Below are 16,948 nucleotides of genomic sequence, written 5' to 3'. Positions count from 1 at the left end.
GCACTCACCTATGTGCACTGCAAGCTCAAATTCAAATGTACAATTAAAAAGAAGCATTTTTAATGGAAGCTTACAAAAGAGATAGCTCAGAATATCAGACTGTGCTCTGAAATACAATAAGAATAGTTAAAATGCCTATTTTATGTACTTTAAAATACGCTTTCATGTTTTAAGAGCTATAGGTGCTTCCACATGCACACACTCATACAGAACTACAAAAAGGAAGCTTGACAGCACTCTGTAAAATTCATCTCTCGTACTCAGGGCAGATGAACATCACTAGCTTTCTGAGATGAAGTACACTTCAGAGGTGGCTACCGATGAAATTCAAAAATTAAACACACAAAACTACAACGGAAAAGAAGATGGGATGCAAGACAACATCTACAACAGATGTACCACATAGGAACCTCGCTCAAAGCTGGCCTCAGTCGCCTCCCGCTAGACTAGACCAGAGGGGTTGTGTCTGCTCCATCCTCATGACCATGGATGCATGTGGAAGGGGCTTATGGAACCCTGCCTCTTGTTGCAGCCTATTGAAAACTGACTGGATCTGGGAGCAGAGAGGCAGTGTCCAGTTTGTCCCCACCAGTGGGCCTGTCAAGCTCTAAAGCTTGCTTCCAAACCCAGCATCACACAGATTCTACAGGACACAAAGCAGAACAAAAACAAATGTCGGTAAGAGAACCATAAGGAAGGGGTTATCAGGGAAACAAAGAGGCTCAATGAAAGAGACTAACTACAATACATATACATGTATGAAATTACTAAATAACAAAAGAAACAAATGCTTATAACTCAGATAATGTTATTAATAAAGTTGTCTTAACTGGCAAGTGTTAGGCATAATGGTAATTCCTAGGCGTAAACTGTCAAATAAATTATAAAAATTTTAACTATGAGCCATTAGAACAATCTTGACTTGGGAACACTGCTTCTAGGGGTACAGAACCCAAACATACCTGGCAATAAAACTTTTCCTGCCTGAGGATATGTGAGGGTATTTCCCAACAAAGCTGTCTGAGCATTCACAGACCCAAGACCAGAAACTCCTTGATAAAATATGATAATTCTGAATATACTGTAACTTTAAAAAGACTATCCTCTGTATTCTTTACTACAGACAAAACAATTTTATCCCCCCAAAATTATATCAAATTGGCCAGGATGTCCCTCCCTCTCTTGCCTGAAGCTGTTCAGGAAAGGGTCCTGCTTTCTGCATTATTATCCACTGCATCAATCCATATAGACATGAAGTTTCAAATGAACAAAACTTTAATGTCTTTCCTTCCAGAAGTTGGTAAGTTATGCTGCAGAGACAACCCAATGTGGGAAAGGTATTTACCATAGGTGCAAATCATTTTGCTGGCTTCTCTGAAGAGAAGAATTCCATTAGGAGAGGATACATCAAAATTCAAACGCTGAGACCTAAGAAATATTGCAAAATTTACTCTTATTTCTGCAGATAAAGAAACCAAGTATCAGCATGTTTAGCAATTTCATTTATAAGAATTTCATTCAGTACCAATTACTCTTGAGGATCATAGGATCAGAGGGGAGGAGGACACAACATGTGCCCCAATACCAGAAGTAACTGGGACCAGCAGGACTTGGGCACCCAGGAACTCTGCCTGACCAGTGGCACGGGTTCCTCCCTGTGTGGGCCAGTGCCCTAAGCAGACCTTGGGTGCCAACTCCACAGCTAGTCCCAAGACACCCGAAGAAGCTCCACTCCCAGGCGCACTAACACACCCAGGATCCCAGGATCCCAGGAGCTTGGTCAGACCAGGATCTCAGGGTCCCAGAGGCAGCTTGACTCCCAGGAGCTCAGACACACCCAGGAACTCAGGATCACAGGATCCCAGAGGCAGCTGAACTCTGAGAAGTTCTGACATAACCAGGATCACAGGAAGAACAGGCTCCAGTCAGATATAGCAAAGGTAGGTAGCATTAGAGATAATCAGATAGCAGGAGGCAAGCATAAGAACATAACAGAAACCAAAGTTACTTGGCATCATCAGAACCCAATTCCCCCACAATAGCAAGTCCTGGATATACCATCACTCTGGAAAAGCAAGATTCAGATCTAAAATTGCTTCTCATGATGGTGACAGAGGACTTTAAGAAGGACATAAATAACCCCCTTAGAGATCATATGCCCCAGTACAGAGAATGCCAGGGCCAGGAAGTGGGAGTAGGTGGGTTGGGGAGCAGAGCGGGAGAGGGTATAGGGGGGCTTTGGGGATAGCATCTGAAATATAAATGAAGAAAATATCTAAAAAAAAAAAAAAAAAAAAAAAAGAAAGAAAGAACGGAAAGAAAAGAAAAGAAATACAGGAGGACACAGGTAAATAGCTAGAAGCCCTTAAAGAGGAAACACAAAAATCCCTTAAAGAATTACAGGAAAACACAATCAAACAGGCAAAGGAAATGAACAAAACTATCCAAGATCTAAAAATGGAACTAGAAACAATAAAGAAATCACAAAGGGAGACAACCCTGGAGTTAGAAAACCTAGGAAAGGGATCAGGAGTCATAGATGCAAGCATCTCCAACAGTATACAAGAGATAGAAGAGAGAATCTCAGGTGCAGAAGATACCATAGAAAACATTGACACAACAGTCAAAGAAAACGCAAAACAGCAAAAAGCTCCTAACCCCAAACATCTAGGAATTCGAGGACACAATGAGAAGACTAAACCTAAGAATAATAGGTATAGAAGAGAGCAAAGATTCCCAATTTAAAGGGCCAGTAAATATCTTCAACAAAATTATAGAAGAAAACTTCCCCAACCTAAAGACTGTCCATGATCATACAAGATGCCTACAGAACTCCAAATAGACTCGACCAGAAAAGAAATTCCTCCTGACACATAATAATCAAAACACCAAATGTAGTAAACAAAGAAAGAATATTAAAAGTAGTAAGGGAAAAAGGTCAAGTAACATATAAAGGCAGACCTATCAGAATCATACCAGACTTCTCACCAGAGACTATGAAAGCCAGAAGATCCTGGACAGATGTTATACAGACCCTAAGTGAACACAAATGCAGCCCAGTCTACTATACCCAGCAAAACTCTCAATTACCATAAACAGAGAAAACAAGATATTCCATGAAAAAACAAAATTTACACAGTACCTTTATATAAATCTAGTCTAACAAAGGATAATAGATGGAAAGCACCAACACAAGTAGGGAAACTACACTTTAGAAAAAGCAAGAAAGTAATTCTTCAACAAACCCAAAAGAAGATAGCCACACAAACATAATTCCACCTCTAACAACACAAATAACAGTAAGTAATAATCACTTTTCCTGAATATCTCTTAACATCAAGGGACTTAATTCCTCCCAAAAGACATAGACTAACAGACTAGATACACAAACAGGATCTAGCATTTTGCTGCATACAAGAAACACACCTCCATGACAAAGGCAGACACTACCTCAGAGTAAAAGGTTGGAAAACAATTTTCGAAGCAAATGGTCCCAGGAAACAAGGTGGAGTAGCCATTCTAATATTGAATAAAATCAACTTTCAACCAAAAGTTATCAAAAAAGATAAGGAAGGACACTTCATACTGGTCAAAGGAAAAAAATCTACCAAGATGAACTATCAACTCGGAACATCTATGCTCCAAATGCAAGGGCAGCCACATTCATAAAAGAAACTTTACTAACGCTCAAAGCACACATCACACCCCACACAATAATATGTCAACACCCCATTCTCATCAATGGACAGATCATGGAAACAGAAACTAAACAGAGACACAGTGAAACTGACAGAAGTTTTTAACCAAATGAATCTAACAGATATTTATAGAACATTTCATCCAAAAGCAAAAGAATATACTTTCTTCTCAGCACCTCACAGTACCTTCTCCAAAACTGACCATGTAATCAGTCACAAAACAGGCCTCAACAGATACAAGAAGACTGAAATAATCCCAGGCACCCTATCAGATCACCACGGACTAAGGCTGGTCTTAAATACCAACAAAAACAGTGGAAAGCACAGACACACACACACACACAGACATGGAAGCTGAACAATGCTCTACTCAATGATAACTTGGTCAAGGAAGAAATAAAGAAAAAAAATTAAAGGCTTTTTAGAATTTAATTAAAATGAAGACACATCATACCAAAACTTATAGGACACAATGAAAGCAGTGGTAAGAGGAAAACTCATAGCTCTGAGTGCCTCCAAAAAGAAACTGCAAAGAGCTTACATTAGCAGCTTGACAGTATAACTAAAACCTGTAGAACAAAAAGAAGCAGATACACCCAAGAGGAGCAGGTGGTAGGAAAGAATCAAACTCAGGGCTGAAATCAACCAAATAAGAAAACAAAATAAAAACAAAACCAAAAAACTATACAAAGAATCAACAAAACCAGGAGCTAGTTCTTTGAGAAAATAAACAGGATAGATAAACCCTTAGCCAGACTAACCAGAGGGCACAGAGACAGTATCCAAATTAATAAAATCAGTAATGAAAAGGGAGACATTACAATGAAATATATCTTAAAATAATTATTTGGGTTTTTAATATTAACAGTTGAAAATATGAAAATATTGTATAACCATCATGGAAATATTATTGATCATTTTTCTCACTGTGCTTGAAATTAGCATCTTCTTAATGTTTAACTTCATATAGTTTTTGCTATTTTGAAAGTTTTAAAATATACTTAACTGATAAAATAGTTTCTCTCCTAGAAACACTGATAATCTTTTTAAAGTAAACTGATTGTTAGACAATGTACACAGATATAGAATGCCTTTTAAATACTCTCTTACTATGTTAGGTGGTATCATAGAAGGGCTTTCGAATATATTTCTTAATGATTCATTTTTAACATTTCATGCCTTTTTACTATGCTTAAATCCCAAAGAATATTTTGTATGTTTTGGAACAATTTAGTGTTCAGCATTAGATATAGGATCCTCAGTTATGGGTAGTATTAAATATTCATTAGTGATATTTTTAGGGTATGAAAGGATATGAATATAAAAGTTGAAAAATTTTTATGTATTATTTGATTCTCAAAATACTCAATATCATTAATGTTTAATGTATAAAATGCATTTAATTAATAAAAAGATATAAGAAAAAAATTATTCTTTAAAGAGCCACTCCAATTGAAAAGCTACTGATAAAATATGTACAATAATTTCTTTACTATTTGTTGATCTAAGGGTTCTTTCTTCTTTCTTTCTTTCTTTCTTTCTTTCTTTCTTTCTTTCTTTCTTTCTTTCTTTCTTTTCGAGACAGGGTTTCACTGTATAGCCCTGGCTGTTCTGGAACTCACTCTGTAGACCAGGCTGGCCTCGAACTCAGAAATCCGCCTGCCTCTGCCTCCCAAGTGCTGGGATTAAAGATGTGCACCATCACCGCCCAGCAGGTTCATTTTTTTATTTATTAAAATAATATCCTGACATTTTACATCACAGATTTTCTACCTTTTCTCCTTCCATGGAGAAGTGACTGATGGATAATTAGTTAAAAACAACAGTTACAAACTTCCCAAGTCCCACCGTGTGAGTCATATCTTTAAAACAAATTCCAGAGTGACAGGAGATGCAGGGAATTTTAATAATGCACAAATGTGTACTGGGTCACCTCACAAATGGAATACATTTCAAACACACTCCATAATTCCAGATCCCTGTTCATTGTACACAGTTGAGCTAATGAGAAACAAGCTCTGTAAGTTCTGAGAAAATTAGTTCTCCTGGCTCCCCACAGGTGGAGAACAATTTGAACAGAGGAAGGGACAGACAAGCCATTCTGATGTCATGCAGGCTTTTAGCCTCCTCTCTGGCCTCAGCTGGCTCAGGCATGCCCTGAAGCTATGCTGTTAAGATACAATGGAATGTCTTTAAACAATTTTGCAACAAACAAAACAAAAAAAAACAAGTGCTGCTTTTCAAAATTAATTTATTATTAGGTATGACATATCTGATTAGAAAAATGCAAATATATATTCACACTGTTCTAGAGAAATTTATACATAGCATTTGATGAAATAAAAATTTTTATATGGCAATTAGTCATTTGTGCTATGTATAATTACCTGCCATGGCAGACACAAAATGCTTTATAACATAGCATACTATTTTTTCCTTTAGTCTTAAATGCTTTTTTGGTACTAACTACCTATATCTAAATATCAATATTCAATAACAAACAAACCATGCTTCTAATATTAAATACAAAGTCCATATTCTCTGAATATTTAAGGTACCCGTGAGAAAACTTAAAAAACAAAAACAAGAACCCGAAGAGCTTTAAAAAAAAAGTAAAGAAAATATATTTCTGTCATAAATGTTTTTCCATCTCTCACTTAAGGGTAACTAATTGAGCTATTGCTACAACAACTCAGCCACAGGGTAAAACCGAGCTGCAGGTCATGCTTTAAAAAGATTTATTTACTTCATGTATGTGGGTACACGGTAGCTGTCCTCAGACAGCAGAAGAGGGCTTCCGATCCCATTACAGTTGGTTGTGAGCCACCATGTGGTTGCTGGGAATTGAACTCAGGACCTCTGGAAGAGCAGTCAGTGCCCACATTTCTTCCTCATTTAAAATTTTACAGAATTGTAGCTAAGCAGAAAAATAGTAAAAACAGTAACTGCCTTTTTCTTTCCATCTTGTGACTGAATATTTTAAACGACAGTGGCTGTAGCTGTTCAACTCTTTCCATTTCCCAATGTTTCTGACTATGAAGTGCACTACCCACCCACTTTCCTTCTTCTCAGCCTCACATGCTACAGCAGTCTGAAGCCTTTGTTCCTTCCTTTCAAAGCTCCTATCCGTCGGCTTAACTGATCTCTGCCCTGTGCTGCTGCTAAGTTACAACAATACACACAAGGCAGAGGCAAGCTCTGTGGACTGGTCATGGCTGCTTACCTGTTTTGCATCAGTTCTGCCAAGAGTTTTAAGATTGGAGTAGTACATGCGGGTTCTCCATACCACCGTTCAATAGCTCTCTGAAGAGCTGGGAGATAGGCTGGGTATCTTTTATACATCATTAAAGAATGTAAGGGCTAAGATCTTGGAATAGAGCTCAGTAGCAGACCACCCAACTAACGTGCACAAGTCCTTGGTACCATCCCCCAAATAAGAACAAAACAAAACCCATAGTGCTGAAAACTAATGGCAGTTTAAAGCAAGCAAGCAAACAAACAGAAGCCCACATCGAGCAAGCAAACAAACAGAAGCTCACATCGAGCAAGCAAACAAACCGAAGCCCACATGTCTTCTGCTTGATACATAATGGCAACTGGATTAATTACCCTATTTAACTATACAGGTAAATTTTTGAGGTAGTCACAAAGTTTGAACTTATTTTTTCCCCATAAGTTAAATTGTTTTATTTCTGGTATTAAGCATAAATGAAAGATATACTTTTAAATATCATGTAAGTAATATGCTTAAAGAAGTATGCTTAATATTATAGGGAAGGAAAATAAATTTAGCTAAAGAGAAATAAAAATATATTTGAGTCATTATTATTGGGGCTTCTGAGTATTATACTCAGAAGAAAACTTTTATTATGAAAAATTAAAAACACAAAAGCACAGAGAAACAGGAACAGTAACTATTACAGATCTACCCCACCTTCAAGATTACTTACACTTGTTTTATTTATTTATTTATTTTTAATTAAGTTGTTGGCTTCTTCACTTTGCTATCACTGGAGTTACAAGAAACATCTGGGCAGTTACCCTGTATAAAAGCTCTGGGCTGCTAGTAATGTATCATCTTCCTGGTACTAAATCATTTATTAGTTCTGTAAGATGGTGCTAGTGCTAATCCACCCAAGGCCAATGTTGCTAAGCACAGTACAATAATCTCCCTCCTCCCCTCTCTCCTACTCTCTCTCTCTCTGGTCCTCTTATTATGTAACTCTGGCTGTCAGGTAAACCAAGGTGGCCTTGAACTCACAGAGATCCACCTGCATCTGTTTCTCAAGTGCAAAGACTAAAGGTGTTTGCCACCACGCCTTGCCTGCAGGCATTCTTGTTAACACTAGGGGTGCACACTCTGTGGAGCCTAGCCAGGAATGCAAAGCACCATCCCTGCTGGACCTTCAGACCACACTGGGCCTCCTTCTTGGCAAACAGAGAAATATGGATTAAAGCTTCAAACTAGAGCAGGAAAGCTTGACCTTTTCATTTCGTCAGCTGCCAAGTCTCTTTCCAACACACTGAATGCTGTTGAATGGGAGTGCTGAATGGGATCACTAATGCTTGCCGTGATTTGGACAAAGAGCTCCTGGTGGAAAAGCTCATCATAAACCCAGCCTCTGCATCCCAGTCAAATTCCTCATCAATAGAGGCTCTTCTGCCTCCAATCCTTCCATTTCTGCTCTATGTGGAACTTGGCTTGTTCCAAATCCCTGCAAATAAACCATTGGACTCCAGTGGTCATGTCCCTTTTTCTGTACATTGCTTCCTCTGCCTCATCCCATCTTTCAATACATAGCTCATATTTCATGTCTCTGGGATGTTTTTCCTATCTTGTCATATGGCACCAATCTCTTCCTTGTCTATGCTCAATGAGCACTCCTGACTACATTTGTCTGAGAAGCAGGGCTGGCTGGTTGTAGTTACTGCTTGTTCTGTTAGCTTGGAAAGGGCTGGTATCCACACTTCCTTAGGATCTCCTTCTTAATGACCATGTGTCCCTCATATTCCAAAAGAGTTGACAATGATTCCTGAAAGCCTTTCTCACCACTTATACTGCTACCCCACCTGGGTTGGGAAAGGCCTATGTATGACTGTGGTAGCCCCACTACAGAATTTCTCTCTCTATTCCAAGTTCTCTGAGTGTAGAAACCAGTGTCTTCTCCTATGTATAGGCTCAATACAAAGCACAGCTCAGTATTTGCTATTGTAAACCTGTGAACCTGCAAAGCCTATGGTAGAAGTGCCTTATGATTGTTTGAACTGTACTTCATGTTGAGCTCTAAGAAATCACTCTGTCAAAGTGAAAATAAGCCTGCCAAAGTCCGAGGAGTGCTGTGGCCCTCCAAGCAAGAAAGCAGTAGTTCCCAGAGAGACACTGTGCTCAGGCTGCACTCAGAAAAGCAGCTTCTCTAACAAGTATGTGCTGACGTCCTCAAACACACCCTGTCCTAAAGTCTCCAGGGATTACCAGTGACAAAACACTAAGAAGCTCCTGCCCTTACGGGACTTACATTCTAATAAGACAGGCCACAGATAACGTAAAGATACATGGGAAAAAATAACACCAAGGAAGGAGCAGGGAGTGAGGCCAGGAAGAGGGTGGGTATGTTTAACTCAAGAGTAGGCTCAATAAAAAACGATAACAAAAGATCTGTTTGATCCTCAGAACCTACATGGTGGAAAGAGTGAGTTGTCTTGTGATGTCTATGTATGCACTGTGATGCATGTGTATACATGGACACATATGTACACATATGCATTCACATATACACATACATGAATATTAAAGAAAAACCTAGCTTGACTGCTAACTTCCTTTGAACTGTCAAATAGTTTACTATTTTCCTCCAAGTATTAAAAAGTTGTTATTGTTTAATAGACAGGAGATGCTACATATTATAAACTGTGTTAAGGACTGATTTAGAAATAGAAGATATGGTTTTTATGATCAAGAGTCATACGTAATCAGGGTGGCAGGGGTGTAAAGCACGCTTCCAGTTCTGGAAAGAGACAGCTCAAGCACAAACTCTAGCATCACTAGGAAACAGACACAAACCTCAAAACCTAACACAGGCCACTGTGCAAACTACTTTCTAGACAGAGCACCGTGATGTTTTTAGAGCACACGGTATTCACACTGGGCTAAGAGCAGAGGATATGAGAGGATGCTCCCTTTTCTGTGTGGAATGAGAGCAGTGACAATTCTAATATGCTTCTGACAGAGGTGACTGCCACAGAGAGAATGAGTGATTACTGGGAAGCAGAGCAGAGGTCTACTAAGCAGGGAGGTTAAAGGGCTGCAGAGCGAGAGAGCCAGGCTCAGATTACAGAGTGAGAATCAAAACCCAGCTTTAATTTTCCAGTGGCCTTGTGAGGACTACATACGTATGGGCAGGAGGAAGAGAACAGGAGCCCTTAGGTAGGAAAGGCATGGATCTCATTACTGTCACCTGGACTTCTCAATGAGAACCAAAGGTCCACATCAGATAAATGAACAATCAAAGGCACCAATGGTGACATTAGTGCACAAGATGACAATGTGAGGGACTGGCAGGCACCGGATCTGCATCCATCCAGGATTAACCCACACATCTCATTCATCCATCCTGTGATTTAGTAGTTTGAATATGCTACACCACAAAAACAGAATCAGGAGAAAAAACACCACAATTATTTCCTTCTAGGATTTAATAGTATGAAAGAAAATGCAAAGGCTAGCCAGAGGGCGCACTGTGTAAAGGCCCTTCTGGTGCCCCTGACTAGAGCTCCAAACTCAGGACCCTTGCCATGTAGGAAAAGAACTAACTCCCACAGCTGTCCTCTACTTTCCATGTGTGTCAGGGAAAGAGCACATATGTACACAAAATAGACCAATGAATATAATTAGAAAATAAAAAGGTAAGAAAGCATTCTAATACCTATGACAACATAAATGTTTTCATTAAAATTATTAGGACTCAGGGTTGGGGCTGTGGTTCCAGAAGAGGAGGAGACGTGCAGAGGCTAGCTTAAGGTGCAGCACCAACATGCCAACGCCTGTGCTTTGTTTAGGAGGGGACAGACTTCAGGACGCCCTTCCTCTCTCATGGCTGGAAATCCATCTTTCAAACTTAGTGCAACTTCTGGTTTCCTAAGAAATCTCTCTCAGTTTGAGCAAAGTATTAGTAAATTCTTCACAAATGTTCCTGTGGTCCCATCGCATGTGTCTTTTATAACACATGTGTAATTGGTCGGTCAGTAGGGTTTCTTTTGCATGCTCACATAACTGTTAAGCTTATGAAGAGCAGCAATGTAAGCAATCTACTCTTTTTTTTTTTTTGGTTTTTCGAGACAGGGTTTCTCTGTGTAGCCCTGGTTGTCCTGGCACTCACTTTGTAGACCAGGCTGGCCTCGAACTCAGAAATCCGCCTGCCTCTGCCTCCCGAGTTCTGGGATTAAAGGCGTGCGCCGCAATGTACTCTTATATTTCTTGTGCATAAAACACACATTCAAAGCAGGCCAGCCTCACAGTGGGTCTTCAGAGTTAGTCCTTTGCAGTCCCACTTGGTTCACATATACCACCAATTATTTTCTTCTTAAGATATTCTTCTGATTATGTGGGTGGGTCACTCAAAGCTTCCAGAATTTATTCTTCAGGCTTCATACTGCCTAAGAATATGAATATCCATTTTGGAGTCTGATAGTGAAGGGTCCCGGACAACCTGTTTCTAACCATGAAATAAGCTGTGTCTTAATGAAGCATCTTTACTATTTCCCCTAAACAACGATCACCTGAAACTCTGTCCCTTGTAATTCGTAGGGTCTAGTCTTACTTAACCTAGCAAGACTCAGTGTTACGTGGTCACCTGTACAGAGCCTTTCCTGACCACATTTACAGCTTTCTATATATGTTGTTGTAAGTCATTCATGCAGAGGACTCTTTTGAATTGAAAGTTCATTTGGGGTAAGAATAGACAGGGAGGTGGGGAGGAAGTATGGGATGTGGAACAGTTGGAGGGTGGACTGGGAGGGGAATAAAATCTGGAGTGTTAAAAAAAAAAAAAGAATTGTGTCCCAGTAACCTATAGTGTTCATAAAGCCAAGCACACTACGCAACGGAAGCCAGCTTTGCTGAATAGATACACAGTCCACATCCTTGTTAACTGATTTAAGAGGGGAAGTGACAGCAGTGAAGTAGTTGTTCTGTCCCACACACTACAGTTGGGAGCTGTGAGATGGGGTTATTAACCCTGGGTCATGGGAGTAAAACTGTGACTCCAAGACTCCAAATAACTTACCCAGGACCCACAGGCTGTGAGGCAGTGAGACAAGGCTGGAGTTTAAGGTTGTTAATTTTGGTCACTGCTTCCTTTGTTTTTGTGTACTGTGTTTATATTCACTGACAAACTACTGCCTGCCTGTGTGAGCTCAATGATTGACCACATCCTGGAAATAATATTTACACGTGGACATTTTAGTTTCCCTCTGGTCATCTGAAACCTTAATCTAAGTACAACCTAGGGAACGTTGGAATAATGTGCCGTTTTCTTACTGCTGCATCCTTACTTTAGGGGCAAAGGTGTAAACGAATGATTTCTTGCTGAATTCTCAAGTCATGAAAAAAATTATCAAGATGGTAGCTGTGAAGTCCCAGGCCATTTAGCTTTGAACAGATGCAGTGGTAAGCATGCAGTGGGTGCAGCTTGGGACGGATGCAGTGGTAAGCATGCAGTGTGTGCAGCTTGGGACAGATGCAGTGGTAAGCATGCAGTTTGTGCAGCAGTTAATGCTGTGGCTAAGGCATTCAAAGAGATGCTTGTGAATTAAATAGCTAAACATGGAAATAGCATTTTATCAAACAATCACCATAAATAAAATGCATTTTGACTTTACGATGACATGTGCTCTTACAGGAATGTTTGTCCTATAAGCTAAGAACTGCATAACAAATTAAAGAACACACATCTATGTGGATAAAAGGCAAATAAACTTCCCCAGCAGTAATGTGGTATCCTCACTGACAGTTTGACATATCAATATTTCAGGAAGAATAAATGACTTTCATATCTGTATTTTTTAAAAAATCATATACTTATTCATTTTTGCATTACTTGAATACTTTAGAAAGAATCTGTACTTTATCACCTGAAACTGTTAAAAGTTATTTCAAAATATTTTAATAAAGCTTTTTGAATGATCAAATAATGTAACTTTTAAACAAATTTTACTATTATTATAAATATTTGCTCTTCATCCTTTGCCCAAAGGAAAACTATAAATCTTGTCTCAACTGAATGAACACCATTTATCATATTCATTTTGTTGTCAATACAATTATGAAAAGCCTTTGGCCTTTTCCCAAGGAAGCTGATTTGCTACTGAAACCCAATTATTATAAGCAAGGCCAGTAGCAAGCCACTGTATTTGGCAATGTAGCACCGCTTACTGCATAACTGACACCTTGCTCTCTGCCCCTGACCCCAATAACTTCAACAGCTATGGTCAAAGGGAGGAGATATCAGTTTCTAGTGTAAAAAATAAAACACCTAGTCCCAAGATTTTTCCATTTCTGCCATCTGCTGGACAAATGCTGAAATGGAAACCAGATTATATTTGTTGACACAAGGAAATTTCTGACCTTGACTCTTCATTACAACTGGTGAACAAGAAAAAAACCTCCTTACTGCTGGACAGGCTACCTTTAAGAGACTGGTCTCATGTAAATTGTACCAAAAGTGGGTTATTATGATTTTCCAAATAAATGAAAGTTTTGCCTTTGGAAGTGGGTGTTTAATAACATGGTCGTTGTGGATGAATTTAAGATTATGATTAAATTAATCTTTAAACTCACACACACACACATATATGTTATACAGTTGATTCTTCAAGACCATGATAAAAAAAACCTTAATTGTTTGATCTTTAAGAAAATATATATGATGAAGCAGGTTTCCATACCAACTAAAAACCATAAGCCAGTACTCTAAATAGTAGCATTTAAAAATTTCATAATGTGTAGCATTCTCTCTAAAACATGCTCAGCTGTTATGTTTTGGGGCATAGCTTTGGTAGCCACTAACCACTGCTTCTAAGAAGTTTCCTTTACAACATATAAAGTTTGGATAAAAAAAGCTTAAATAAAACAAGCAAGAGTACCACTTAAATATAAATTAAGTTGGGCATGGGCATGGGCATGGTAATTCCAATACTTAGGTGTCTAAGGCAAAACTGGGCAAATGAGATACTGTTTTAAGAAAGAAAGCCATAAAACAAATCATTTTGCTTTAAAGTAGAATTTTCTTATAGGCTGCTGGTTTCAAATATAAAGAACATGACGCTATCACACTTCAATGACTTGTATAAACAGTCATCTCTTGTTAGATTAAAGATGACTCACAGAGTACTCTTAACATGTTAATAAATGTTTATTGGCCACTGGGTAAGTGTCAGACACCAGACAGAGTGTGTTACTTATCTTAGAGGTCACAGTAAGCTAGGGTACTGGATTGTCTCCTTTGCTGGATGATGACATCAAGTGTCCAAGAAATAGAATGATTGGCTGAGGTTTACACTGTAATTGAAGTGCTGTGACTTCAAACCTATTCTTATGTGACAAGACATTTCTGTATAGGGATTTGTCCCCCTGTCTACACTAGAGTTTAGTAACTATAGCAAATGACAACTCTCCTCCCCTCTTCATGGTCACTAATATCCTCATCACGATGACTCAACTGTGACACTGTGAGTAAAATCTCAAAGATAAACTAACCCTGCTAATCGAGATGGAACAGAGACTTCGAATTTCCTTAGAAAATATCACAATGTACAAATCACTGACAAATATTAGCTACTTGATGCCTGTAACATAAACAACCATTTGGGGAAGTGATCTTCAAGTTGTCAATATTTAATGGTATCTATCAAGAAAGTGACCTCTGTGAGCCGGGTCTCAAATGCTGCGCTCAGTTATCTGCACTGCTGCCACTGTGCTGTAATTTTTAGCTGATTACACATTAGTTCATTTAGCTTTGTTTCCTCTTCCCTACTGCGCCACACTATTAAACGAAAGAGAGGGGCCTGGCATCCCTCTGTGCACAGAGCTGGTATTGTCACAGTGTAATAAGGATACATCCAGTCAAACAGCATGGTGTAGCTGGTCTTTGTGTTCAGTGCAAAGGCAATCCCTCGAAGATCTCTTGCCAGCCCGATCAACATACGCTGTCAGTGGGAAAGAGACACAGTAATTGATTTTCACGTTAGTGCAGAGCAGATGGAGTAATAATCAGGCAATAATGACCACATATCTGATTCTGATTCATTAGCTAAAATGTCTCGCTTAGATCCCTTTCCATAGAAAACCATAGGCTCTTTAATAAACAGACCATCAATCTGCTGAGCAACTCCACTTTGCTTCTTATAAACTGAGCTGAATCTTAATTCCAGGAGTATAACACATTGAGACTCTTTTTTGTAACTGAATACTGACAAATTAGAAAAAAAAAAGAGCAGGATTCATAATTTCACAAGATATATAATCTAGATATTATTTAATAGCAAATCGCAACTGATTGACTTGACTCAAATCAACTCCACTATATAGTTTAGTCTGCCTGAGAAATGCACTGGCATTTAAAGATCTTCCCCCCAAAAGATGCATTAACTCAGGACAAGATAAAACTGTCCAGGCGATCTACAGGATTATGATACAACCAGAACAGCAGCCACACTGTTCAAGTCAGGAAACAATGTAAGGAAAAAGTTCTGTATTTAATGTCATAAGACTCTGGGACTGAACTCTAGCTTTGTTTAATTCTTAAAGACAAGGCAATTAATCAGTCTTAATGTCCAAATCTATCACAGGGGCTAACTATAATTATGTCCATTCTACAAATCTATTATGAGAGATATATTTGTTTGCAAAAATGCATAGCACTAGCCTGACGACTAGTAATCGTGGGTCATAAATGGTTTTAGAAGGGAGAGTGAAACAAACCCCCTTGACATGAATAAAAGACATCTGACTCATACTCTGCACTCTTAATTAAGCTGTCCTTAGGATGATGCTTGGGAAGAGAAAAAGAAAACCCATGAACAGATGCTAGAATGTCAGAGCAAAGAGCACAAATAAACATAATTGCCCAACAAGGAGGTGTGATAGTTGAGATATGCAACTGTGATTTCTGAATATACTGTTTCAGGAGAAGTGTTAAGCCAAAAATGGTCTCGGGACCATTTCAGATTGATTTTGGTAATAAATGAAAACCTGTTTACTAAAAAGAGTAAGTTATCAAGTAGGCAATGAATTCTGACCATCTTTATTACAGTGAACATTTCTAAGTAATAAATCATAATTTTCAGTTAGACACACTGCCCCTCCTATTTATACGGTGATTCAATGTACCTGGATGTTGTCTATGGAACTACTCAATTTCTACTTCTAACTGATTGGACAGAATGACAGAAACCCAAGGTTTTGAATATGAAAACTCCTAATTTCATTTTTGCTGTTTAAAATGACTCACATAGCTTCCACTTATTATACACTTTTTTTCCCCTCACCAACTTGTCTTCTTTCTCAGCTTCCTTTCTTCCTGCAGCCTCTAAAACAAAATCTATTCTCTAAACACTTGGATTCTGAATGCTGTCTAGGCTGTAAGATGGCTTCTATTTGGCTTTGCCATCTATTGAAGTGCTTTTAAAAATTTCTATTTTTATTATGTACACTTACACAGGCTACTCTTCAAGTGATTTTAAGTCTCCATACACATATGAAAGGCCCACTATTCAATTCTAAATTAGTGAACAAAAACCATGAATTTTATTTCTTGCCTTATATAAAGGGCTTTTAATAAAATGTCATTACACGAAAGGTTAGTTTTTATTTGATCACAGTTTTTCTTCCTTAAAGGTACTAACTTGATACAAACGCTCCAAACAAGCACATCTATTGTCTTTTTAATACAGTAAAATGTGGCCATAAAATTATACTAATGTTTTACTTTTGGAAACTGTTACTTCAGAGCAAAGAAAGTATATAGTAAGCATAAGTTTAGATCACTCAAGCAATAAAGTGCAATGTTAATGGAAGAGATTCATTACATTCAAAAAATAGCGTTCCTCTTAGCACAGCACAGAATCTACACAGATACATAAAAGCTACAGGAGAATTTCCTCAATACTCAGCTCTCGGACGAGACACACAGCCGGAACCAGGAGCTCACACTAGCTAGCAAATAACCCGGGATTTTAGGGGGGACAGATCTAGA

General features: G+C 38.5%; 1 protein-coding gene across 3 annotated transcripts in view; it reads right to left on the bottom strand.

Annotated features, from left to right (window-relative positions):
- The window catches only part of Ranbp17 (RAN binding protein 17), a 313,822-nt gene that overhangs the window by 72,464 nt on the left and 224,410 nt on the right, over positions 1 to 16,948 (bottom strand). For all 3 annotated transcript variants that reach the window (XM_085829033.1, XM_085829032.1, XM_021175823.3), the window contains 3 exons: positions 14,812 to 14,900; positions 6,922 to 7,029; positions 1,346 to 1,428 (listed from right to left, as the gene is read on the bottom strand). In XM_085829033.1, the coding sequence (XP_085685159.1) occupies positions 1,346 to 1,428; positions 6,922 to 7,029; positions 14,812 to 14,900 (280 nt within the window). The remainder of the gene's footprint in view (positions 1 to 1,345; positions 1,429 to 6,921; positions 7,030 to 14,811; positions 14,901 to 16,948) is intronic.

This window comes from Mus caroli, unplaced genomic scaffold (assembly GCF_978045245.1).
Source record: "Mus caroli unplaced genomic scaffold, Mus_caroli_1 scaffold_13, whole genome shotgun sequence".
NCBI lineage: Eukaryota > Metazoa > Chordata > Mammalia > Rodentia > Muridae > Mus > Mus caroli.
This window is presented reverse-complemented; position numbering and strand designations above follow the sequence as displayed.